Source organism: Gopherus evgoodei, chromosome 4 (genome assembly GCF_007399415.2).
Source record: "Gopherus evgoodei ecotype Sinaloan lineage chromosome 4, rGopEvg1_v1.p, whole genome shotgun sequence".
NCBI lineage: Eukaryota > Metazoa > Chordata > Testudines > Testudinidae > Gopherus > Gopherus evgoodei.
This window is the reverse complement of record NC_044325.1, coordinates 95201037-95227225: the sequence shown is the minus strand read 5'-3', so window position 1 is coordinate 95227225 and position 26189 is coordinate 95201037. Positions and strand designations below refer to the sequence as shown.

Sequence of the window (26189 nt, the reverse complement as noted above, 5' to 3'; positions counted from 1 at the left end):
AGCAGCAATTTCAGCCTTCTACCCGGGCGAAAACGGGCACTCTGTTTTCTCTAATTCCATGGTCAGTAGGTTCCTCAAGGGTACCTGCAAATTTGGCATCCAGCCCCTACATGGGACCTCAACCTGGTCCTACACAGGCTAATGGGTGCCTCATTCTAGCCGATGGCCACTTGCTTGCTTCTGTACATTTCCTGGAAAACAGCTTTCCTCATCGCTATTACCTCGGCAAGACAGGTGTCAGAACTTAGAGCCCTCACTTTGGACCCACTGTATAAGGACAAGGTACAGCTGTGATCACACCCTGCCTTCCTTCCTAAGGTGGTGTCTGCCTTCCATGTCAACCAAGACATCTTCCATCCAGTCTTCTACCCAAAGCCACACGCTTCTCAATGAGAGCAGTAGCTGCATTCCCTAGACATTTGCAGGGCCCTCACCTTTTACATCGAACAAACAAAACCCTTTAGGAGGACAACCCAGCTGTTTGTAGTGGTGGCAGACTGGATGAAGGGCCTGCAGGTCTCCACATAGCGCATCTTGTCCTGGATTACATCATGCATCTGTGTGTGCTATGACTTGGCTGGTGTCCCAACTACGTACCTTACTGCCCACTCTACTAGGGATCAAGCTTTGTCCTCCGCCTTCCTGGCTCATGTGCCCATACAGGAAATCTGTAAGGCAGCAACTTGGTCATCAGTACATACCTTCGCTTCCCACTGTGCGATAGTGCAGCAGTCCAGGGGTGATGCTGCATTTGGTTCAGCGGTCCTTCACTCCGTGACATCTCACTCCAGCCATACCACCTAGGTAAGTCTTGGGAGTCACCTAACTGGAATCGATATGAGCAAGCACTCGAAGAAGAAAAGACAGTTAATCATCTTTGTAACTGTTCTTCGAGATGTGTTGCTCATATCCATTCCAAACCCGCCCTCCTTCCCCTCTGTCGGAGTAGCCGGCAAGAAGGAACTGAGGGGGCATTGGGTCAGCAGGGGCATATATCCGGCGCCATAAGGGTGCCACTCCAGGGGGCACCTCAGCCGACCCACCGAGTGTTGCTAGGGTAAAAATCTTCCAACCATCGTGCACATGGCATGTTCACACCTAATTGGAATGGATGTGAGTAACACATCTTGAAGAACAGTTACAAAGGTGAGTAACAGTCTTTTTGATAATTTATGAGCGTATTACTTGTGGTCACTCTCCCTTGTGTATTCCTATAGTCTCCAAGCCTAATGATATTTCTAATGGTGGTTCTCCTCTGCTAATCCTGATACTGTAGTCCTTTGAGGGCTTGAACCTGTGGCACAGTCATTGCCCTGAGATAACATTTGGTGATACTAACCCATCAAGATTATAAAGGCCACACCATGAATAGGCCTGGTTTTGAGAGGTACCTGAATGCATTTTTCTAATGTACAGTTGTCATAAAGAGATAGCTAAGGGTTAATGTCTCTTTCACCTGAAAAGAAGTAACCTGAAACACCTGACCAGAGGACCAATTAGGAAACAAGACTTTTCAAATCTGGGTGGAGGGAAGTTTGCGTGTGAGTCCTTTGTTCTGGTCTTGTATCTGTCCCTCTCGGCTATGGGAAGGATTTCTCTATTTCCTGCTTTCTAATCTTCTGTTTACTAGTTGTAAGTACAAAAAGATAGGTTTGTTTTTTTGTAGTTACATGTGTGTAGTTGCTGGAATACTTTGAATTGTATTCTTTTTGAATAAGGCTGTTTATTCATATTTCTTTTAAGCAATTGACCCTGTATTTGTCACCTTAATACAGAAAGACCATTTTTAATGTATTTTTCTTTCTTTTTACATAAAGCTTTCTTTTTAAGACCTGTTGGAGTTTTTCTTTAGTGGGGAACTCCAGGGAATTGAGTCTGTGCTCACCAGGGAATTGGTGGGAGGAAGAAGTCAGGGGGAAATCTGTGTGTGTTAGATTTACTAGCCTGACTTTGCATTCCCTCTGGGTGAAGGGGGAAGAGAGATTAGCTCTCGGTACTTCTGTTTTCCAAGGCTGGAAATGGGGAGGGTGGAATCCCTCTGTTTAGATTCACGGAGCTTGCTTCTGTGTGTCTCTCCAGGAACACCTGGAGGGGGGAAGGGAAAAGGTTTATTTCCCTTTGTTGTGAGACTCAAGGGATTTGGGTCTTGGGGTCCCCAGGGAAGGTTTGGGGGACCAGAGTGCCCCAAAACACTCTAATTTTTGGGTGGTGGCAGCTTTACCAGGTCCAAGCTAGTAACTAAGCTTGGAGGTTTTCATGCCAACCCCCATATTTTGGACGCTAAGGTCCAAATCTGGGATTAGGTTATGACAACAGTACATTCATAAGTCGCTGTTTACATTCAGGAAAATATTACTTTTCCTTTGCTTCTTGCTGTTTAATATACTGCAGGATTATTACTGAGCTGATAACATGTCTAAGAGCCCTACATCTAGTTTGGAATATTAGATCTCATGCAATGTCTTTTGTAACGAGGCAGGTTTTTTCTCTGTATTCTTTGACAGGTCTGTAGATGTCCTGCGAATTTATTGCTAGGAAGTCAACAAGAAAAGTAGATGATCCAAAAATATAACTAGTAATCTGATATAAATGGGCTGATCTACACTGAGGTTTTTTCAACTGGTATAGACACTGAGGTAACTGTAATATTGCAAATTCATAGTTTAGATGTTTCAGTCTCAGGAAGATTGACCTTCTACACAGCAGTTAATTTACTCTTTACCACTTCAATGTTTCTGAAAATTTTCCTTCTTGCCTGTCCTCACTTATAGTACTTTTCATATTAAACTCCGAAAGTAAACACATGTTTTATGCTTGTATTTCACATGATTATTTCACAAAACTATAATTTTTCTACCTAAATTTTAACCAGTGCCCTGAAACAACTTAATTGCTGGCCTAATAGGAGACAAAAGAGTCAATTAATAAAAGTTTCATGCATCATAGGCAGGTTTTCTACAGAGTCTACTCAGAAAAAGTAATGTATCTTCACATTTGTGAATAAGACACTATACACATTCAACCTAAACAGATATTCATACTCTATTATTGTTTTTAAAGAGGTTGTTCCTCTATATCCATGCACATTTTCTGTTCCAAAGGATACAAGTCTGTGAGGGCTCTAACTATTTTAGTACATTTCTTTACCCCTTTGTAGTGGCCATTTCTTCATTACGAACTTATGGATACATAGAATAAAAGGTATTGAATCAGCAAAAAGATGTGTTCATCATTAAATAACAAAGAACTTACGCTAAGAAAAATATCCCAACTTCAGTATGTTTAACTTGTCTTGGGACTGGTTAGCCTTGTGCCTTATGCTCAGGTAGTTACTGAATGGCATACAGTGTTTACATTTTTGTAAATTCTTTAAAAAAAACAACAACCCTAACTTCACAAGATGCATTGATAACATGGGACATTTTCAAAATGTTTGTTTTCTGGCTCTCTTCAGTGTATTGTGCTTATATTGTTTGGGCTAAACGTGGAGTAAATATTCTTGCAGTCATGTATCAGAGGGATAGCCATGTTAGTCTGGATCTGTAAAAGCAGCAAAGAGTCCTGTGGCACCTTATAGACTAACAGACGTATTGGAGCATGAGCTTTCGTGGGTGAATACCCACTCTGTCAGATTGCAATCATGTTATTAACAATGCATCAACTATACCTTTATACTGAGAAGTATGTCAGCAAGAATATTTTTTGTGATTTTCGTCTCAGAGATGGAAATTGAGAGTAGCTGCCAGGGACTTTGTTAATTTCAGTACACATAACTTCATTTCCCCGCTATTACTTCTTAAGCTATTATAGCCTACAGCGTGCTCAGCGATATTACTTGACACAATGTTTCGATTGATCATTGAAAATTAAACGTTATTATTCATTGTTTCATTACTGTACTCTGGATTTTTTCATTGTAGTATGTCAGAATAGATAGCGGTCTATATGAGATTATATTTTGCGCTATGTACTCTAGTAGTATGAATTATATTCCACACAAAAAACCCAGGCAACACATAAACTGTTTTTAGACATAAACCACATGAACTTTTGCCATTAACTTCAATGGGAACAGGAATTGGGCCCAAGGAACATTTTCTTATAGCAGCATGTGTACAGTACTGTATAATAAAAGCTGTATTTTTACAGAAATTTTAATTCTAAAATATATATTGCAATAAACACTTATTAATTGTAACTACCAATTTTTAATTCCTATATTTCCTGCCCCTATTTTTTATGTCTACTTGTAAGGGCTTGATCATGTACTTCAGTAGGAGTTCTCATTTAAGGATTACTCATGTGAGTAAAGGTTTCCAGGGACAGACCTTTAATTTATAAAATGGGAGAAAATGCGGTTACCTTTGATGAGAAGTGTTTTGTTTTATTCTTCTTAACCAGGAGTGGCTCCAGGGTGTTTGGCACCCTAGGCGGGGGTCCTTCCGTGCTCTCGGTCGTTGGTGGCAGTTCTGCAGCGGGGGTGTCCTTCTGTGCTCCTGGTCTTTGGGGCACTTCAGCGGCGGGTCCCAGAGCGAGTGAAGGACCTGCCGCAGAATTGCCAACGATGACCCAGAGCGCGGAAGGACCCCTCGCAGCCGAATTGCCGGCAAGGTCAGCAAAATGCCGCCCTCCCAAATCCTGGTGCCCTAGGCAACCGCCTAGGTCGCCTAAATGGGAAGCGCCGGCCCTATTCTTAACACAACTCTCTTGCCTTTGATGTATAGTTTCTGTTATTTCATTATAAAATGGGTACATTCCTGTTGCTAACACTAGATTAATCTGAGAGTAAAAATCTGTTTGATTTTCGGTAACCAGTAAATACTTGCCTATCTATTTCCCAAATGATGACAGGTCTTGTTATACAGCTTAAATTGTCATTGAATCAAGCATTGTATGTGTGCAGCCTGAGTTTTAATTAAATCATAAATGACCAAATCATATCCTTTTAAGTAAAGGAGCACATTAGAAGAATAAGTTGATGAAATGCATTCTTAAAATATTTTTAACAAGCAGAGTTTTACTTCTGCTTGTGCTCCTAGGCTAGATTGTTTTAAAGTGCCATTGTTTATTTCTATGGAATGTCAAATTTGTATGTCATGTCTATTGGGAGTTGTTGCTTTGTAACTGTTGTTTAGCAGAATGCAGACTTTTAATCCTGAATTGTGTAAATGGCATATTCCTCAGATTTGTCTGGCATTTAAGGGGTTGATGCAACTATAGTTGATTTCCCCTTCCTTCCCACCCCATTTTAATTTTCAAAAGTGATTTAAGAGCCTATGCTTCATTGAAGGTCAATGAGAATCAAATACCTTGAGTATTTCTTGGCTGGGTCAATTTAGTCCTTCACCTTTATATAAATATGATACAGTTTGCTTTATAATGTTATTTTGAGTGGACCTTCAAAACCCGTACACTGCCTGCTCTGCGTGGACAATAAAATTCTAGAGCATTTTTCATTATGGAATTATTTTATCCCCAAATAAGTGATCTTTGTCAAAAAAAATTCCTATCCCTAGCCTTTTCTACAGTGGGTTTTGCATTTGTTGTCTGCCTGCGAGATATCTTTTCTTCAGAAGTGGCTGAATTCAGGTGTTGAAATTGCATGCTTATGTGGATATATGTTATGAAGTATTTGATTTTGATTAGACAGCTTCTCATTAAGGTCCAGATCTTATGGTATTGATTTCAGTGGAACTGGTGCTGCTCAAAATGTGTAGGTGAGGTGCTATTCAAAGTGTATAGTGATGGCAGAATGATGCTCTGTATAACTTATTTTACTTCTTCCATAGACTACTTAGATAAGAACAAATAAATATATGTATACATCACAGCAGCATATTTGAGATGTTGATCAGTGAGTTCTCCATTTTTTTGCTTCTTGCCTTTTGAATCTATTGCAAGTTTCTCTTTGCAAGCTGTTTGACATCCCCAAATTTTGCTTTTGCTTTAGCTCTTACGTAGAGAAACTTCCGGGATGATCTGCATACCTGTTTTGAGCAATATTATGTATGGTATGGAAATCTACTGTTCTACCACAGTTAGATTTTTAACCACGCTTAAGGAATTAAGACCTGAATGATGATCTTGAAGTGTCAGTGGCTTTATGTGGCAGTTTCCTAATATTTGAAGCTTCCATGTTGGTTTGCGACATCTAGATGAAACGGCTTCATTTGTGTTTGTTATGGGGTTTTTTTATAACAGCTTCTAAAACTTCAACTTAATCTGAATCTCAGAGTAGCTGACTAGCTTTTTATAGCTTTCAAGCTTTCTTTGTGATTTATATATAGGCCCCAGTTCAGTAAAATATCCCTATGCAGGAGGGCACTTAAGCATGTGCTTCACTTTAAACATGTGCTGGAGTTCCATTAGAATCAGTGGACTAAAGCACATTCTTAATGTTAAACATATGCTTAAATTCTGTTTAGAAAAGGGATGTATTTAAGCATGGGCTATAATAATTTTCTGAATTGATGTTCTATAGAGGAATAGCTGTCTGTTGAAATGCCTGTTTTCTTTTGCACATATGGATACCAAACAGCATTGAAAGTAGCTAACACAAACATTACCTGAATAAATTTAAGACCTGAATTAATTACATAAAAAGTGACTGGCTAGAAATGGACTAAATTTTATCTAATTGATATTCATTCCCAATGCTGTCAGATGAAAGGAAAAATACAGAGATATGGGAGGAAGATGGAGAGCTATGAGAAGGCAGAAATGTTTGTTTTCTGTGTTGCTAACGGGCTCCTCTTATTAGCTCAAAATAAAAACTGTTAAGCGAGTGTTCAGCATGTGGATTGATGTAGTAGTGAAATATGGTCATATCTGGCTCTAGAATGGGTTGTTTTAAATTTCCTAAATAGCCTTAAGCAGCCAGGATTTTTTTTAAAGGAGGTCCTGGTTTTTCTTATACAAAGGGACAGTAAACCACAGATTCAGCCCTTTCATTTTCATTCCCTCCATCTTTGAGTTATTATATCTCTCTACGCTTTTCTGCACCTTAATGGGAAATTGTTTTGGCTCTAATATAGAAATAGGTATTGCTCAGTGCCTTAGTGTAACACCTACTGTGAAATTTAGCAGAACTTTTAACATTTTGTTTAGTGGTGGTGAGAACTAATATGGGCCTTGTATGTTGTCCAATAGCATCACTGATTTCTCTCAGGTTGGCAGCTGGCACTAACATCATGCTGTTCTTTAGGAATGCTTTACTCCATGGTGTCTAGCATCTCCAGATACTCTAACAATGTCAGACAAAGGAAGATCTATAGCGTATTCCTCCTATTCCTCAACTTACCAAAAGCGAGGAATAATGGACTACAGTATATAATGAAGTGGATATGGCCATTAACTTTTTATTTTTTTATTATTTCACTTTTATAGTTGATTACATCATTAACTCCATTTTATTTTACTACTTTGTGTGTGACTGAGAACCTTGTTCCAACCTGGGATACAGTATAGTAGTATTAGATTGGTTTGGACGTATGTGACTTTAGTGAAGTATAACATATTTATAAGAGAGGAACTGTAGTGACAGAGTGGTAACTATAATTTGTAATGTGATGTACAATAAAATCACTCCCACTCTTTTCACAGAATATGCTCTTTTTACCCTTTTGGCACCAGTTTAAAGAGAGAGAGAAGGAGACAGCATTGCAGTGATAAAAGGCTATCAGTATCATAGAGGAAAATAATCAACATGAAATCCACCAAAATAATCAAATATATTTTTATCTTTTGAGTTTGTCATTCTCTTTTCCTTTCTGTTCAGTCCTAGACAGGCCTCTAGCTGCATGGAACCTATAGCAATACATTTTATGAAACGCAATAACCCTCACCAAATAACCCTCAATCCTCTATAATTAGATTACAAAATAATTTCCCTGTAAACTAGAGTTATAATATTATTCCAATACAATAGTTTCCACTATTTTCTACCTTTCTTTCTGGGTGTATCAGATTCGAGGCAAAGTTAAATGACTGCTGTGTTGTCATAGACATTCTAGGAACACAGAAGGGGCCTTTTGACAAAAGGAAATACCTTATATTATGCATACAGTTTCCTTCTCCTGTTTTTCTCTTGCTCCAAGAATGGAGTGTCCTTTTGCATATCTCCAGAAGTCAGAACTTGTATGGCATGCTGCTTGAATGGATCCATCCTGTAGGAATTGTCTGTTTTTTATCTTGTTGAACATAAAACACATTGGCATTTGTTCAGGGAAAGGTGTGCATTTACAGTATACTGTAAAGCTGTATTATATATTTAGCTGCATTTACCTTAGACAGTGAACAAACTTCAACACAGTGAAACAGAATAGTTTGCAACTTAGTTACCATTCTCTCATTTTTTATTCTTAAAATTTATTTGCAAAATAATTTCTGCAAGTAACTGATGGTCTGTAGGTTGTGCACAAAACTGTTAGTTTTGACTGGACATGCAGGTAATACAATATACCATACCCAGATTGGACAAGTGTAAGCAATGGTAAATCACATTTCTGTTACATGAACTCTGGAATACGATTTCAACATTTTCTAAGATTCATTTAAAATGTGCTCTCTTTATAAACATTTCTGTCAATAAACTCATTTGCTCAGATATTCATAGAAAATAAGTACAAAGGGAGTGTGAACACAACAAGCATTTGAATATTTGCAGAATGTTTTTTGCAGTATTCACTTAGCTGTAGTTCTAACAAAGCCAAATTCTGTACTGTCAGTTTGTTAGACATGCATTTTACCTGCGTCTGAATCAAATATAAAGTTTTGTCCATACTCAATTCTTTACCCAATGTAAATATGCCTAAAATTCTATACATAACACTTGAAAATGTGGGAAGACAGCAGTAGAATGTCAGGTGAATCTCCTCACTGAAAATTTAAATATCTGTTTATATTCCGGGCTTACCTCTCCAGTGCTACCAGAAACCAGCCAGCATTGACCCCATTTATGGGAGCACCCTCTCTTAGAAGACAAGCTGAAATGCTTTGGATTTCAATGTTCATAAAATACTTGTGTAACACAATTTGTATAGAAAAAACTCTGAACTTCATACTGTCTGTTTTGCACCAGTTTTTATACTAAAGCACCAGCCTGGGAAATTCTTTCTATAAAATGTATTTGCTGTGGAGTTTAATATTTGAAAGAGAGAGGGTAAAATTTTCAAAATTACTTATGTGATTTAGGAACCTCAATCCAATTTATTTTCAATAGGACTATGGCTCCTCTCATTTACACACTTTTGAAAATTTTACTCAAAGTTATTAACCAGCCTTCCAACGTATAGGCAAGAAAAACCTATATTTTTCCCCAAGCTCACTGGCCCAAATATTAATACAATGCATAGACGTGAACTAAATTTTCAAGTGATCATATTATCTTTTTCAGTCTTTGGTAACAGCCATTGATATTGTCCCAATCCCTCCTGGCCTTTAATTAAATTGAAAAAGCTTCAAAGAAATGTTGAAAGTTCTCAGTAATGTAACCCAGAGTGTTAGGGACAGAATCAGTGGCTGCCAATACCTTGTTGGTTTCTATAGCACAATTAACTTGAATGTAAATACTTATTTTTCAGGTATATGAAAATGGCAAAGACACAGGGGAGATCCTAGTTTATATCAACAAAAAAGAGATGGAGAATAACTGCAGGAATCAACCCAGTGTTATGATGGAGAAGGTAAGTTTAGATCACTTTGTATCCTAAAGTATTAGCAATAAAAAAATTGAGAATGAAAAGATTTCAATTTTTGTTCAGAAAAGTTGGACTCTTGTAGTTTTGGTTGGTTTGGTTGGTTGGTGAGTATTGAGAATGCTATAGACCCTAAGTATCTTCTCCCTATATCTCAGACTCTGAGGTTTAGCAGTATACCCCAGACTGTTATGCAGCATAGATTTATACTTTCCCCATGCTTATTTGTAGACATTTCTCTGCATTAATGATATACTACTGTCTGAACTCAGAATTCTGAGATACAATGACAACATTTACACAAAGGAAGGGCTCTCCGAAGAAGACTGACAACATGCATGCATCTGATCACCTTTATAGGGAAACATGGGTTACTTACTGATGCCTGTTTATACTGGCATTTCTAGCCTGTAGATCATTAGTAGTCCAAATATGCTGGGTTTATCTACTTTTATTAGCAGCCTGATCTTGAGTAGGAACCAGTGGATTTATCCCTTGCAGTATTACCCTCTTTTATTCCTTGAACAAGTGGTTTCTAGCAGAACCAGTAAGTGCAAAATCTCTGTCCTACCTGAAAGACCATTTAACACCCTGTTGTGTTGTGTGTTCAAGTTCAGAACTTCCATTCCATTTGGCTCCTTTGTGGAATAGTTTGTTCCCTCTTGCAGATGCTTTCATACAGAGTGTCTATGACCTGTGCTATTATGTCAATAATTTTACAACCCCACCAAGTCTCACTAGGATTTCTAAATGCAATACAACCCGGTCATTTTTTCTGTTTGTGTATCTTGTACATTTATGATTTTTCTCAGCTACAAATGATCACTAAATCTTGTGCTTGTCTATTCTCAATCAGTTGTTTTTTGGTACATACTGTAACTGTCAACATGTGTGATCCCTTATAAAACGAAGTAATAGCAGTATGTTAATGTAGAAAAAATATAACTTATAGTATTTACACAAGCTGCACATATAAATTTCTGGTTGCTTGTCATCTGTACCATGCTAAAAAAAATGTAATGGTTTGTGATCATGCATAATGTCAACTATACATTAGTTTATCTGTCTCATAGGGTAATGAGGGGATTTAACAATTCTTAGATATGGTGTACTCACATTGTTCCATTGAAGTCAGTGGAGCTTTGTTTGGAGCTAAGTATTTGTCCTGTTGTTTGTACAACACTTTGACAATAGTAAGCACTCTATGAGTTCTAAGTGACGGTATTATTACCATAAATTGACCTTGAGACTAGAGTAACAATAGGTTTAGGTATTTTCAATTGTGTTATTTATAAGGGAATGTAGTTTTTGTGAAAGACATTTGCTTGGTAGTTCTGGAGGTGATAATTGTTCACAAACAGAGAATCATCTAATTTAATAAGTGACTGGAGGGTTACCATGTTCACTATTGCTACCAAGGCAGCCATTAGTAGGCTTCTTGGTGCCCTCCAGCCTTCTCCTACATATACATGAGAATTGAGACATAGCCCCAGTCCACTGCTTCTGCTCCCTTTAGATCAGGCTCTCAGAATGAACAACCTAACCTCTCTAATCCACAGACTGCTACTTGGGAAGTACTCCACCAGTTAGGCCTGGTAGTATCCAGTGCAGCTATAGTCCAGTGGGCCTTTCTACATATGACACCATTACAAGTCCTGATCCTTTTCAAGTGGGATCATAATAGAGACTTTAATCACCAATCTTTGCACCTCATCCCAGTCCTGAGGTCCCTGAGGTGGTGGCAAAAACTAATTTAAGGAAAACTTGTGTTGGATGCAGCTGTGATAAACATCACCTCAACTTCATTTCTCAGGAATAAGGGACACTCATATGTCTGTCAAACTTCTGCCAAGGCAAGCAGTCTCCAACAGAATCCAGGAGAAACATCAATTTTCTGTAAACAAGAGGTGTCAGGAATGCCTTTAGGTGATCATATACTTTGTTTCCTACAACTGGAAAAGCAAGCGCTTCAGAGTGTTAAATATGGTCATCTCCAGATGGCTCATTCTAGCAGCTCACAAGAAGGTTGGAAAATCTTCTCCTTCAAGTCTCAGAGTGCACTCAACATGATCTGTACGCATCACTTGGGGGAAAACAAATAAGAGTATCTTTTGAGGAGATCTGCAGTGCAGCTACTTGGCAACATCTATGTTCTTTCACCAAACACTACGAAGTGAATATGGCTTCTTTTTCAAATGCTGCATTAGATAAATAGGTCCTCTAGACTGCCATTCCTCACTGTTCCTTTATTTCATGCTGCTCTTTCCTCCCACTGTTCTTCATGCTTGAACTGCTCACTGTAATCTCCAACTGTCAATTCCCCCATCAGAGGATTCCCTCTATGTGAAAATAGCCAATTTGATCTTACTATAAATGTCTTCTTATAACAGAAGAATCCTCTGATCTTGTTTATTCTAATCCATGTACGTAATTTAATATTTTTCTAATTGATTAGGGTTCTTACAAGTCTTGGAAGTTCCTGATATTTGGCTATGATGTAGTTCCCAGGATCATATTAGAGGAATATGTGGGACTCTAAGAATTCTACAAATGGATGCTTCTTTGCTATGGGCATGTAATTGAACAATCATGTCCCATTCAGAGGATTTGTCTGTTATGAGAAGATGTATTTGTAGTAAATTCAAGATGTGATACTGTCAGTGCCTTGCCACAATTCTTCGGTCCTATTTTGTGAGTGAGAGGTAAATTCACTGCATATACACATATATTTCTTGATCTCTTTGCTAAGGCTGCCAACAGGGATCTGACTTCACTAGGGAGATTCTTAAAAAATTCCCACTACTGTTAAAACTCATTCAGCTGTGTCAGTGTTAGCAACATTGGGAACCCTAGTGTACACAGTTTGCTGGCTTACAGCACTGTGTTAAGTACAGTATTGAAGTATTGCATCTGTTAGATGGGCTCAGAGCTGTGCTACATGACAGTGTTATAATATTGGTGGCAGCCAGTGACCTGGCTACCCTAGGGCTGTGAACATTGCTAAGACAGACACTGGGCCTCGAGTGTGAAGTTGTAATGGTAGTCTTATCACTAGAATATTCCTTTCATAGCACCTGGACTGAAAGTAGCAACTCATTTGACTGAGATTCACTTCAAGCATCATCACCAGTTGTTAAAAATTCATAGATTTTAAAGACAGAAATGACCATTATGATAATACAGTCTGAGCTGCATAACACAAGTAATAGAATTTCACCCAGTAATTCTTACTTCAAGCCCATACCTTCTGGTTGAGCTACAGCAGAGGTGGGCAAACTACAGCCCATGGACCTGATCTAGTCCACCAATGGTTTTAAGTCGGCCCTCGAGCTACTGCTGGGCAGCGGGATCTGGAGCTTTCCCCGTTCCGGTTCTCCATCCAAGGAGCAAGGTTGGTGGCCACTCCACGCGGCTCTGGGAAGCTTTGGCATGGGCTCCCTCCGGCACTCCAGCCAGGGAGCAGGGTCAGGTGCCGCTCCATGTGGCTCCCCAAAGCCACAGCATGGTCCCCCTCCACGCTCCAACCGGGGTGCAGGGTCCAGGGCCATTCCACATGGCTCCCAGAAGCTGCAACATGGCCCCGCTCCAGCACTCCAGTCAGTTAGGGTGAACTCCAGTGAGTTCCTGTGGATGGAGCAGTGTGCAGAGCTGTCTGGCTGCATCTCCGCATAGGAACCAGAGAAGGGACATGCTGCTGTTTCCAGGAGCCGCTTGAGGTAAGTGCTGCCCGGAGCCTGCACTCCTGAGCCTCTCCCCATGCCTCAACCTCCTTTCCCATCCCTGATCCCCTCCCACCCTCTGAACCCCTTGATCCCAGCCCAGAGCACCCTCCTGCACCCCAAACCCCTCATCCCCAGCCCCACCCCAGAACCCGCAACCCCAGCCGGAGCCTGCACTCCTTCCCACACCCCAACCCCCTTCCCCAGCTCTGATCCCCCTCCCGCTCTCTGAACCCCTCAATCCCAGTCCAGAGCACCCTCCTATACCCCAAACTCCTCATCTCCAGCCCCACCCCAGAGACCACACCCCAGCCAGAGCCCTCACCCCCCCTGCACTCCACTCAGAGCTCCCTCCCGCACTCTGATGTCCTCGTTTCTGGCCCCATCCCGAGGCCACACCTCCAACCAGAGCCCACTCCCCCTCCTACACCCCAACCCCAATTTTCTGAGCATTCATGGCCTGCCATACGTTTTCTATTCCCAGATGTGGCCCTCAGGCTAAAAAATTAGCCCACTCCTGAGCTGCAGCATATCTTTTAGAAAGACATTAATTGATTTAAAGACTTCAAGTGAGAGTATCCATCATATCATTAGCTAAGTTGTTTAACTACCCACACTGTTAAAAATGTGCCTTATTTCTAGTCTGAATTTGTCTAATTTCAGCTTCCAAACATTGCACATTGTTGTATGTATGTCTGATAGATTAAAGAACCCTTTAATATCAGAAATCATCTCCACGTGTAAGTATTTATAGATGGTGATCAAATCAGCTATTAATCTTTTCTTAGACAATTTAATTAGAGCTCCTTTAGCGTCTCACTATAAGTATATTTTCCAAACCTTGAATCATTCTTGTAGCTCTTTTTTTAACCCCTTTTGAAATGTGGACACCAGAACTGGACACAATATTATCTCACTGATGCCTTATGCATAGATATTATCACCTCTCTGTTCTTTGATATTCCTGTTTCTGTTTCCAAGGATCACATTAGCTCTGAACCAGATCATCTCATTACGAGCTCATGTGCAGCTGATTATCCAGGATGACTCTTTCATAGTCACTGCTTTATTGAGTAAAATCCTCCATCCCGTTACTATGACCTGTATTCTTTGTTCATAGATGTACGGAGGGGTGAAAGTAATATTAAACACTTTCCGGTTCGGAGGCCCAGCTCTGGGCCTCGGCAAAAGGGGTGGGGTTGGGGAGGTCAACCTCCTCCAGCCAGCCCATCCACGCTACCTTGTCCGTGTTGTCTGGGGCGCCGGTGGTGATTTAAAAGGGCGTGGGGCTCTGGCCACTGTTGTGCTAGTGGCAGGGGCCGCCTGGAGCCCTGGGCCCTTTTAAATCGCTGGCCCTGGGGCAACTGCCCCTTTTGTCCCTCCCCCATTGGCGGCTCTGCCAGTAAGGACCCTACTGGCACGGCTACCAATAGGGTGGGGGGAGGCAAAAGAGGCAGCAACGTTAATGCACTGGCTGCATAGGGGGTGGTACAGGCTTCTTACCAGTACACCGTACCGGCCCATACCAGCCAACTTTCACCCCTGGATGTATGTATTAAAACGCATACTTTTGAAATGAGCTCAGGTTCCCAGATCATCCAGATTGCTCGGTAAACTGACATGTCACTATCTTTAGTTACTGCTCCACCAAGATTTGTGTCATTGGCAAATTTTTACCAGCAATGATTTTTTATTTTCTTCCAAATAATTGCTAAAAATATTGAGTAACAATGGGCTAATAATAGATCTCTGCAGGACCCTATTAGAAACACCCTGTAATGGATACAGAGTGATCTGCACCTTACCATCCCTTTTAGTCCTTCTGGACTGCACCCCTTACAGGATATGCTTAGCTTCCTGCACTTCACACTGGGCAGTATGACATGATCCAACCATATTAATGCCACAGGCCCAGCTTCAGTTGCTACCTGTGCCGAGCAAATTGCTTAAAGTGATTGAAAAACAGTGTCTTCAAAACAAAGCATTATTTATTGAATGTTTATTCCTTCTCCCAAAGATACAAAGCATGTAGAGTAAAGGGTAAAAAAAAAAAAAAGGCCTCTACCCCTGGGTCTTTTTTACACCTTCATCTTTCCTTGTTGGCTTTTGTAAGTTCCCCTCAGCCCAGCTAACTCCTATCTTTGGCTGGGAAAAAACAGACTGTCCTGCATGCATCATAGACTCATAGAATCATAGACTTGGAGACCAGAAGAGACCATCATGATCCTCTAGTCCAACCTCCTGCACATTTCAGGCCACAGAACCTCACCCACCTACTCCTGTAATAGACTCATAACCTCTGGCAGAGTTACTGAAGTCCTCAAATCATGATTTAAAGACTTCAGATTACAGCAGGATTTCTCAAACGGGGGTCACCGCTTGTGTAGAGAGAGCCGGGCCGGTTTGTTTACCTGCCCTGTCCGCAAGTCCGGCCGATTGCAGCTCCCACTGGCTGTGGATCACTGCTCCAGGCCAATGAGAGCTGCTGGAAGTGGCATGGGCTGAGGGACTTACTGGCTGCCACTTCCAGCAGCTCCCATTGGCCCGGAGCAGAGATCTGTGGCCAGTGGCAGCCGCGATCGGCTGGACCTGTGGACAGGGCAGGTAAACACACCAGCCCAGCCTGCCAGGCGCTTTCCCTATACAAGCAGTGACCCCTGTTTGAGAAACCCTGGGTTACAGAGAATTCACCATTCACTCTAGTTTAAACCTGCAATTGTCCTGTGCCCCATGTTGCAAAGGAAGGCAAATAACCCCACAGGGTCTCTGCTAATCTGATCCATGGGAAAATTACTTCCTGACCCCAAATATGGTGGTCAGTTGGACCCTGCACATTCTGGCAAGACCCAACAACCAGACACCTAGGAAAGAATTCTCTGTAGTAACTCAGAGCCTTCCCCATCTAGTGTCCCATCATCAACCATAGGGGATATTTGCTACTGGCAGTTACAGATCAGCTACATGCCATTGCAGGCAGTTTCCGAACGTCTTTCCTTGGTTTTTTATTATTTATTTATATGGCTATAGAACTTTTTAAATATTAGTTTTAATTCCCTTTGCTAGGTCCAACTCTGCTTGGCTTTTGGCAGTTCTCACTTTTCTCCTTCACTTTCTGACCTCCAAGAAGTAGCTTTCCTTCATGATCCATCCCATCTTCTATTCTTTGTAAGATTTCTGCTTTCTCTTAATGACCTTGAGATGCTTGCTCATCCAGCTGAATCTGCAACCCTCCCCTATGAATTCTGCCCCCTGCTTGGGATGCAGACTTCAGATACCGCCTGCAGGACCCTAGCTGAAGATCTATTATTGTTCTATCCTTCCATTTAGTTTAAACTGAATTAGTTCTGATTGCTCGATCCAGGGTTGTCCCCTACAGACCAGTTCTTCTATGAGATCTTCACTACTCACCAATACCAAATCTAAGGTGGCATCAACTCTTGTTGGGTGGGTGACTGTTTGGTGAAGAAATCTGTCAGCTATCACATCCAAGAAAATCTGGGCCCTACTGTTAGTAGCACTTGTCCTCCAGTGTTGTCATAAACAGATAAGTAAGAGTTAATAGAACAAAAGTGCTTCATATCTCTTTTGCCTGGAAAGGGTTAATAAGAACAGTGAGCCAGGCTGTCACCTGACCAGGGGACAGGATACTTTCAAATCTTGAGGGAGGGAAGTTTGTGTCTATGCTGTTAGTTTTTGGTGGTTGTTCACTCTGGGGGCTCAGAGGGATCAGACGTGCAACCAGGTTTCTCTCCAATCTCTCCGATACAGGCTCTTATAAGTTCAGAACAGTGAGTATTAGGTAGATAAGGCAAGTTAGGCTTATGGTTGTTTTCTTTATTTGCAAATGTGTATTTGGCTGGAAGGAGTTCAAATTGGTATTTGCTGAAAAGATTTTAATTTGTACTTGAATACTTAGGCTGGGAGGGTATTCCCAGTGTCTATAGCCGAAAGACCCTGTACCTATTCCATTTTAAATTTACAAAGATAATTTTTACTGTTTTTCTTTCTTTAATTAAAAACTTTTTTCTTGTTTAAGAACCTGATTGTTTGTTTTTTATTCTGGTGAGACCCCAGGGGACGGGGTCTGGATTCACCAGGGAATTGGTGGGGAGAAAGGAGGGAAGGGCGAGAGAGAGGCTAATTTCTCTCTGTGGTAGGATTACTGTCTCTCTCAGGGAGAGTCTGGGAGGGGAAGAGAGAAGGAGGGGCGAAGGTGAATTTTCCTCTCTGTTTTAAGATTCAAGGAGTTTGAATCACAGTGATCTTCCAGGGTAACCCAGGGAGGGGAAGCCTGGGAGAGGCAACAGTGAGGGAAAGGGTTTACTTTCCTTGTGTTAAGATCCAGAGCGTCTGGGTCTTGGGGTTCCCCGGGCAAGGTTTTGGGGGTACCAGAGTGTACCAGGCACTGTAATTCCTGGTTGGTGGCAGCGCTACAGGTTCTAAGCTGGTAATTGAGCTTAGAGGAATTCATGCTGGTTCCCCATCTTTGGGACGCTAAGGTTCAGAGTGGGGAATTATACCATGACAAATGTATATCTGGAAATTTAAGGTTTCCTATAATAGCACAATTCTCAATAGTATTTATTTCATTAAAAACATTAAAGAGATCTCTATCCATATTCAAACTAGATCATAGGGGTCTGTAGCACACCCCAAGCACTATCCCAGGGGAACCTCCGGTAACTTTCTTCCCCAAAGTGATTTTGACCCAAGTAGATTCTGTTTTAATCCATGCCTTCACTTCTAATTTCTTTATAGTCTACCTCATCATTACTATACATTCTACTGCACCACTTTTACCTTTATTTCTCTCTTTCCTGAACAGCACATAACCTTCCGTACCTATACTCCAGTCATGACTACTATTCCACCATGTTTCTTTTACCCCTATAATATCTGGATTCACTTCCTGCACCAGTAGTTCTAGTTCTAGTTCCTCCATTTTGTTACCCAGGCTCCTTGCATAGGTCTTTCTGCTTGGCTTTGGCCAGATTCCTCACCATTCTTTGTGTGTGCGTGTGCTTGCGTGCGCGTGTGTGTGTACATGTGCATGCCAGTCCTTCCATCCATCCATCAACTTTTACTGAGGCACCCTGGGCAGCCTCTTACCATGCACTCAAGCCCTCCTTCCTTTTCCAGCATCACTGAGACTTAGGATTTCCTGTAATTCCAGGTTCAGCCCAGGGAAGGTAAACTTGTCAACCTAACTATGGAGCCATGTCGATTGACATTAATTACGCTCCCATTCTTTAATTCTTCACTGTTAGTATCTCATATCAGTTTTTCCATGATTCTTACCAGGATCCAGTGTCAGGCTAACTTCCTGATAGTTACCCTAATCATCCCATTTACTCTTATAAAATTATTAGCACATTAGATTAGTCCTCTGGTATTTTCCCAGCATTCTAAGATTTGTTAAAAATCAATATCAATGTTTGGGAGCACCTCAGTCAATTCTTTTAAAACATTTTCGTGATAAATTGGTAAAATTTGTAATAGATTTTTTGTTGCTATCCATCTGGAGTGAAAGCAAATGATTGAATGGAAACAAATAGTTAAACAAGTTTTTGGACTAGATATTAAAATACAATATTCCATTAACAATCCCTTTAACCTCACATTTCCCTTCATGTCACACTTACTTTTCTGAGGATAGTGATCCCTAGGAACAACCAAGTGATCAAGATTCTATGCCTGCAGTTAGGGAGATGTAATTTAGTTCTTTTAGAAATTAAACAATCTACTTTGTTTTATATTAATATTACCAATACTGTAGTATAGGAACACTGTAGGATTTTTGCATTATATCAGAAAAATGTGGGTTTACAATTGAAATAGATAAATGTGAACACGAAAATGATCCGCTAGATAGATAGATAGATAGATAGTAGTACAGTAACAAAACCAAGTGTATTATAATAACCATTGTCACTCAGTAGCCAGGGTGTGTCTTTGATGGGCCCAGGACAATGAGGACACTCTTCTCTGCCCTCATCAGGTGGGCAGGGAGGGGGAGAGCTCAAGCATGAGCAGATTAAGCGGTACTACACCTGATCCCCTCGTTCTTCCTCCCTAGAGGTGAAAGTAAGTTAAAGGACTTACTGGTACGCCGGAGTCCTGAGCAGGGGCATGACCTAAACCGGAAGAGGTGTGACCTCAACTGGAAGAGGTGGATCCTTTAAATCAAGATTTAAAGGCCCCAAGGCTGTGGCTAAGAGCCCCGGAGCCTTTAAATCACCCCCAGAGCTACCACCTGCAAAGCCCCAGGGGCTCTGGCTGCTGCTACTACAGCAGAGCTCTGGGACCTTTAAATGGCCGGCAGAGCCCTGCTGCCACTACCCCGGGGCTCCAGCAGCCGGGCTCAGGCTGTGATTTAAAGGGCTCAGGGCTTCAATCGCTGCAGGGAGTCCCGGACCCTTTAAAGCGCCCCCGAACCCCACTGGAGCTTCGGGCCCTTTAAATCGCTGCTGGAACCCTGCTGCTGCTGCTACCCCAGGGCTCTGGCAGTGAGGCTTAGGAGGTGATTTAAAGGGTTCTGGGCTCCGGCTGCTGCAGGAAGCCACAGGCCCTTTAAATCTCCAGCCTGGGGAAGCCTGGCCGGGCCGGCACAGCATACCGGCTCTTGCCAGTACGCTGTACCTGACCGTAACCGCCTACTTTCACCTCTGTTCCTCCCGCTCCTGATGGCCTGCAGCATGTGTATATAGATGAGGGGAAAGGTGCCACTTCTTTCTTATTTCCCTCCACCCTCTCTTAGTCCCATCACCTTCCCTCTCTGCCACATGGTATCCAGGTAATGGAGACAGTTCCGCCCACTTCTGCTGCCATTATGTCTTGTCTGGTGGTGGGAGGGAGGGGATTCTGTTTGTTGCTGCTATCGAGAAGCCATTTCGGACCTTGTTCCAAACCCATCCCCTTCACCCTTTCCTTATCTGGTGAGCTTGATAACTTATAATGTTGGGAACTAGGCTGATCCCCGAATTTTGTTTGGAATCTGAAAAGGATTTTTCCCATGCAAAATTGGCAAGCTGCTGTATGAGGTTTTTTTTTTCACCTTCCATCCTGCATCTCTGAAATTCCAATTTGGGTGGTTAAATAACATTTCTATTAACTTTGTTGGGTTCCAGTGCAGTTGCTGCATTAAAAAGGGTCCAATGTGGTGTCCCTATAACACAGTGGCAGTTTAGGCATGTGCCCAGAGCACAACATTGCATGGCGAGAGGGTATGTTTCCATGTTATATGTATCATGTGGCTTCCCTCATCTCATTTATCCTGCCTCCTGTGTGGAGGTCTGTCTTTACTCTTCTCACTGTCTACACTGCAATTTATTTCTGTGCTAGGAGACTTGCAGTATCTGTACACACAGGCTTTGTATCTACATTTAAGGCAAAGTGTCCATGCCAATGTCCAAGCATTTTGTCATGTTAAATTATGTGTACTCAATGTTCACATCTCCAGCACAAGCAGAAACCACTCCAAATTGCTCTAAAATAGAGCAGCATCTTCTCTTAGAAGAATAGCTGGCTTAAATGCTGTAGACTTTGGGTACGTCTACACTACAGGATTATTCCAATTTTACATAAACTGGTTTTGTAAAACAGATTGTATGAAGTCGAGTGCACGCGGCAACACAAAGCACAAAAATTCAGCACTGTGCGTTCATGTACCGAGGCTAGCGTCGATTTCTGGAGCATTGCACTGTGGGTAGGTATCCCGTAGCTATCCCATAGTTCCCGCAATCTCCCCCGCCCATTGGAATTCTGAGTTGAGATCCCAATGCATGATGGTGCAAAAACAGTGTCACGGGTGATTCTGGGTAAATGTCGTCACTCATTCCTTCCTCCATGAAAGCAACGGTAGACAATCATTTCGCGTCCTTTTTTTCTGGGTTGCCCTGGCAGACGCCATAGTATGGCAACCATGAAGCCCATTTTGCCTTTTGTCACTGTCACCGTATGTGTACTGGATGTTGCTGACAGAGGCGGTACTGCAGCACTACACAGCAGCATTCATTTGCCTTTGCAAGATAGCAGAGACGGTTATCAGTCGTTCTGTACCATCTGCCATGCCATTGTAAATTGCCGATGAGATGACGGTTATCAGTTGTTCTGTACCGTCTGCTGCTGTCATGAATGCTCCTAGCTGGCCTTCACTGAGGTCAGTCGAGGGCGCAAAGATGAAAATGAGAATGACTCCCCGGGTCATTCCCTCCTTTATGTTGTATCTAAAAATAGTCAGTCCTGCCTAGAATATGGGGCAAGTGTACTAGAGAACCAGTGTACCAGAGAGCACAGCTGCTCTATGTCAGATCCCGCAGAAATGGTGAGCTGCATGCCATTCTAGGGGGTACCCCTGCAGCAACCCCAGCCATTGCTTCCCTCCTCCCCCAACCCTCCTGGGCTGCCATTGCAGTGTCCCCCCATTTGTGTGATGAAGTAATAAAGAATGCAGGAATAAGAAACAGTGACTTGTTAGTGAGATAAAATGAGGGGGAGGCAGCCTCCAGCTGCTATGATAGTCCAGGCAGGACACTAAACGGTAGGGGGGAGAGGAGCCCAGCATCCCGCTGCTATGATAGTCCAGGCAGTACAGAATCTTTTCTTTAGACAGGAAAGGGCGGGGAGCTGATGGAGCTCAGCCTCCAGTTTCTATGATGAAGATGGTTACCAGCCGTTCTGTACCATCTGCCGGGAATGACTGGGAGTCATTCCTATTTTTACCCAGGCGCCCCCGGCCAACCTCACCTGAGGCCAACCAGGAGCACTCACAGGATGATGATGATAGCTACCAGTCCTTCTGTACTGTACCGTCTGCCACCGGGGAAGGGACGGGAGAGGATGCTGCTGTTCAGTGCCGCAGCACCGCGTCTACCGGCAGCATGCAGTAGACATATGGTGACATTGAAAAAGGTCAAACGATTTTTTTCCCTTTTCTTTCATGGGTGGGAGAGAGGGGTAAATTGACAAGATATGCCCTGAACCACCCCGGACAATGTGTTTGACCCTACAGGCATTGGGAGATCAGCCAAGAATGCAAATGCTTTTTGGAGACTGCGGGGACTGTGGGATAGCTGGAGTCCTTGGTACCCCCTCCCTCCCTCCATGAGCGTCCATTTGATTCTTTGGCTTTCTGTTACGTTTGTCACACAGCACTGTGCTGTGGACTCTGTATCATAGCCTGGAGAATTTTTTCAACTGCTTTGGCATTTCGTCTTCTGTAACGGAGCTCTGATAGAACAGATTTGTCTCCCCATACAGCAATCAGATCCAGTGTCCATGCTGGAGCTTTTTTTGGATTTGGGACTGCATCGCCACCTGTGCTGATCAGAGCTCCACGCTGGGCAAACAGGAAATGAAATTCAAAAGTTCGTGGGGCTCTTCCTGTTTACCTGGCCAGTGCATCCAAGTTCAGATTGCTTTCCAGAGCGGTCACAGTGGTGCACTGTGAGATACGCCCGGAGGCCAATACCATCGATTTGCGGCCACACGAACCCTAATCTGACATGGCAATACTAATTTCAGCGCTACTCCTCTCGTCAGGGAGGAGTACAGAAACTGATTTAAAGAGCCCTTTATATTGATATAAAGGGCCTCATTGTGTGGACGGTTAAATCGGTTTAACGCTACTAAATTCTGTTTAAACGCGTAGTGTAGACCAGGCCTTCAATGCCCCCACTGCATTCAGTTCATGAATCCTATGAATTTTTGCAGAGGAGACTGCACTTTCTGTAGTTCTGTGAATAACTTTAAACTTTTATGTTAAAACAGCAGACAGACGTTAAATATAATAAACTTTAAAGACCTTATTCTCATTAACACTATAAACCCATCACATTCCTCTGGCAGTGTAGAGAGTGTAAATATAATTTATTCCCACATTAAGACCTCTTTACAGTGCCAGAGCTATGTAAAAGGAGTTTCAGTGTAAATAAGAATCAATCTTTGGATGCTTATTTCATGTGTACCTAAGGATAACTAGCAGGCAGTGTAGAGAGTGTAAATATAATTTATTCCCACATTAAGACCTCTTTACAGTGCCAGAGCTATGTAAAAGGAGTTTCAGTGTAAATAAGAATCAATCTTTGGATGCTTATTTCATGTGTACCTAAGGATAACTAGCAGACAGGTCAATAATTCAGCTACAAGTCACTTATATTAAAAAAAACAAGTTAAGAAGTGCTTAAATGCATAATTTGGCATTAAGAATAAGCAGTTACTGAGAACTTTTATCTCATGCTCTGGCTTCCCCTGCCTGCCTGCATAATGAGCGTGCATCTTTAGTGTTTCCAATAGGTGCTAAAGGAGGAATTCTATGTTGTGTTTAATGGCAGGAGCTGGCAAGGAACACAGAATGTGAGTGCCTGTGCAGGGTAAGTGCTCTTCTGTAGGCAGAGTGATAAAAGGAAGAGGGAGTGGAATGAAGTGACTACAATATTATGGGGAACCATCACTGTGCCATGAAATGGCAAATTGCCCATAGAATTTGCAGTCCAGTAATGCTTGCCGCAGAACTGAGCTTGAAGTTATGGCAATTTGGAAAGGCCCTGACTACACAGCAGAAATGAAGACCGAAGTGCAGTCATGTAAAATCAAATAAAGTTCAGAAATGGAAATGAGAACCAACTTCTGAAAAAGAAACAATGCAATACATAAAAATCTTATATTCACAGAGGTGCTAATTATGGCTATTCTGGCAGGGGCAAGTTAACAGACACAGTACAGAAATTGTTAAATGAGGCTTGCAATATTATTGTTTAGCTATTGATCACCTATGGTTTGGCAGGAGGGTGGAGAGCAGTCATCCTAAAACTTGAACAAGCTTAGTAAAAACATGAGCAAAATGTAGCTCCAAATGTGGGCAGGAAAAACATAACCTTTATAAAGAGACCTATTATAGTATGTAGAAGCTAAATGCTTGTTCTGTACAACTGTCACATCTGCTTTCAGTTTCTGTGCCAAAGGGTCAGAGCTCAATCATAATCCTGTTGCACCCCCTGCCGGTTAAAAGCCTGTGCTCATTTTGTTATTTTACACTGAGATAAACATTGCAGTCATTTCACAGTTCTTTTAACATTCTATATGAATTTAATTGTCATTTGTTTGGACTTCGTTTGTTATGGAGTACAAACAATTTATTACAGATGTTTACATTTTTTGTTTCTTTATTTGTTTGCTTTGTCCTTGCCAGCTGCTGCATATGATTTATGAAAAACTACAATATTCAGCAGACTTCAAACCAACAGGCCTCAATCTTATTCCTGCCCGGCTTTTTGATGAGAAAGGACAAGAAATTAAAAACCCACTTATACTGAAGAATGAGCAAAAAATTTGGGTTTCTTATGGTAAAGATTACAGGTAAGAGCTAAATGTTTATCTGTGTGACAGTCAGCAATCTTTTTGTTGTCAAACTAATGTAAGAGGAAGTTTGATAACCTCTAGGTGAAACCCCTTTTATTTTTATTTTAAATTTCAAGAAAATTTCAGAGGTCTTGTTTGAGGCAGTATTGTTTGTGGAATATGACATCTCTGTCTCTGACTTTCTGTCTTAATGCCTTGTCATAGTTCTTGATGTCTGCCTGTCAGCACAGCAAGAGGGATTTTTTCATGTCTGAATAGTCACCTTAATGATAGCAGATGGAAACACCACAGGGGGTCCAAGCCCATCACACTGTCATTGTCACAGACTGCCCTGACCTGCTTCCACTCCTCTATTTTTTTGTCCCTTTTTAAAGGAGAAATGGATGGTAATTGAAAAGGATCTTAAGCAAGATTTATGAAGCAGTAGACAACATGATTCCCCACTACCTCTCTCTGTTTTCACAAATAAAGTCTTAACCTCTTAAGCACCAATGATGGTAGAGTGAAAGATAAATTGGTAAAGCTTGTAAAGACTGGCCTAGCAAAGTTTTTTAAAAGGGATATACTTTGGTTGTGTTATCTCCTAGTAATTTCTGGAGATGTTTGAGGGGTGCTTAAGTTTTTAGATTTGTTAATTCCTAGAGGAAAAAATCTTATTTCCTGAGGAAAAAGTGGCTGCACTACAAATTTATTCACTGCTGTGCTAGCCTGTTGAGATCTTGTTGAATTATTTTGAAATTATGTGTATTGACAGGACACATCTGGGATCATGTCTAAAACTGGTTGTCAAGGACCCTAAACTCATTATTGTATTGTATTAGAAATTGAAGATTACTTTCTCAATTAAATTAATATAATTTGATGCTTTCTTGTGGTTAAACTATAACCAGGTAGAATTGAGTTTAGCATTTTTGATCATTTTTGTTCAGAAAAATTGAACAATCATTATGGTTGGTAATTGCAAATCAATACAGCAATAAAATACTGAAAGAGAATTTTAAATATGTGGTGTTTAGTAATCCAGTTTTGTTCATTAGCCTGTGAAAAATACAAGAGCTAGAGAATTATTTTGATCGTAACTAAGCCAAAGTAGTGAGAGGCTGTGATGTTAATGCAGTAAACTTACTGTAAATTCAAAAGTGTAAAGAATACCTTGAACACTGATTTGAAGATAACGTTCAACATGTTTAACACATTGCAGAAAATCTGTTCCAGGTTTCAACAGATTTTTAAATAAAAAGTACTTAAACATGTTTTAGCCCAAATAATTTACAGAATACTTGCTAAAGATATTGTGAGTTTTATCACTAGCAATCTTGAAGACAATTTAATTACATTGTGACTAGAATATAGCTGCATACTTGAAATCAATGATAACTTCCAAAGTGCTAGCAATTATTGAATAGTTTACTAAGTA

At 41.4% G+C, this 26189-nt stretch overlaps 1 protein-coding gene across 1 annotated transcript in view; it reads left to right on the top strand.

The window, feature by feature from the left end:
• The window catches only part of DCDC1 (doublecortin domain containing 1), a 426134-nt gene that overhangs the window by 183785 nt on the left and 216160 nt on the right, over positions 1-26189 (top strand). The window contains 2 exon segments of the mRNA XM_030562124.1: positions 9582-9683; positions 24603-24769. Coding sequence (XP_030417984.1) covers positions 9582-9683; positions 24603-24769 — 269 coding nt within the window.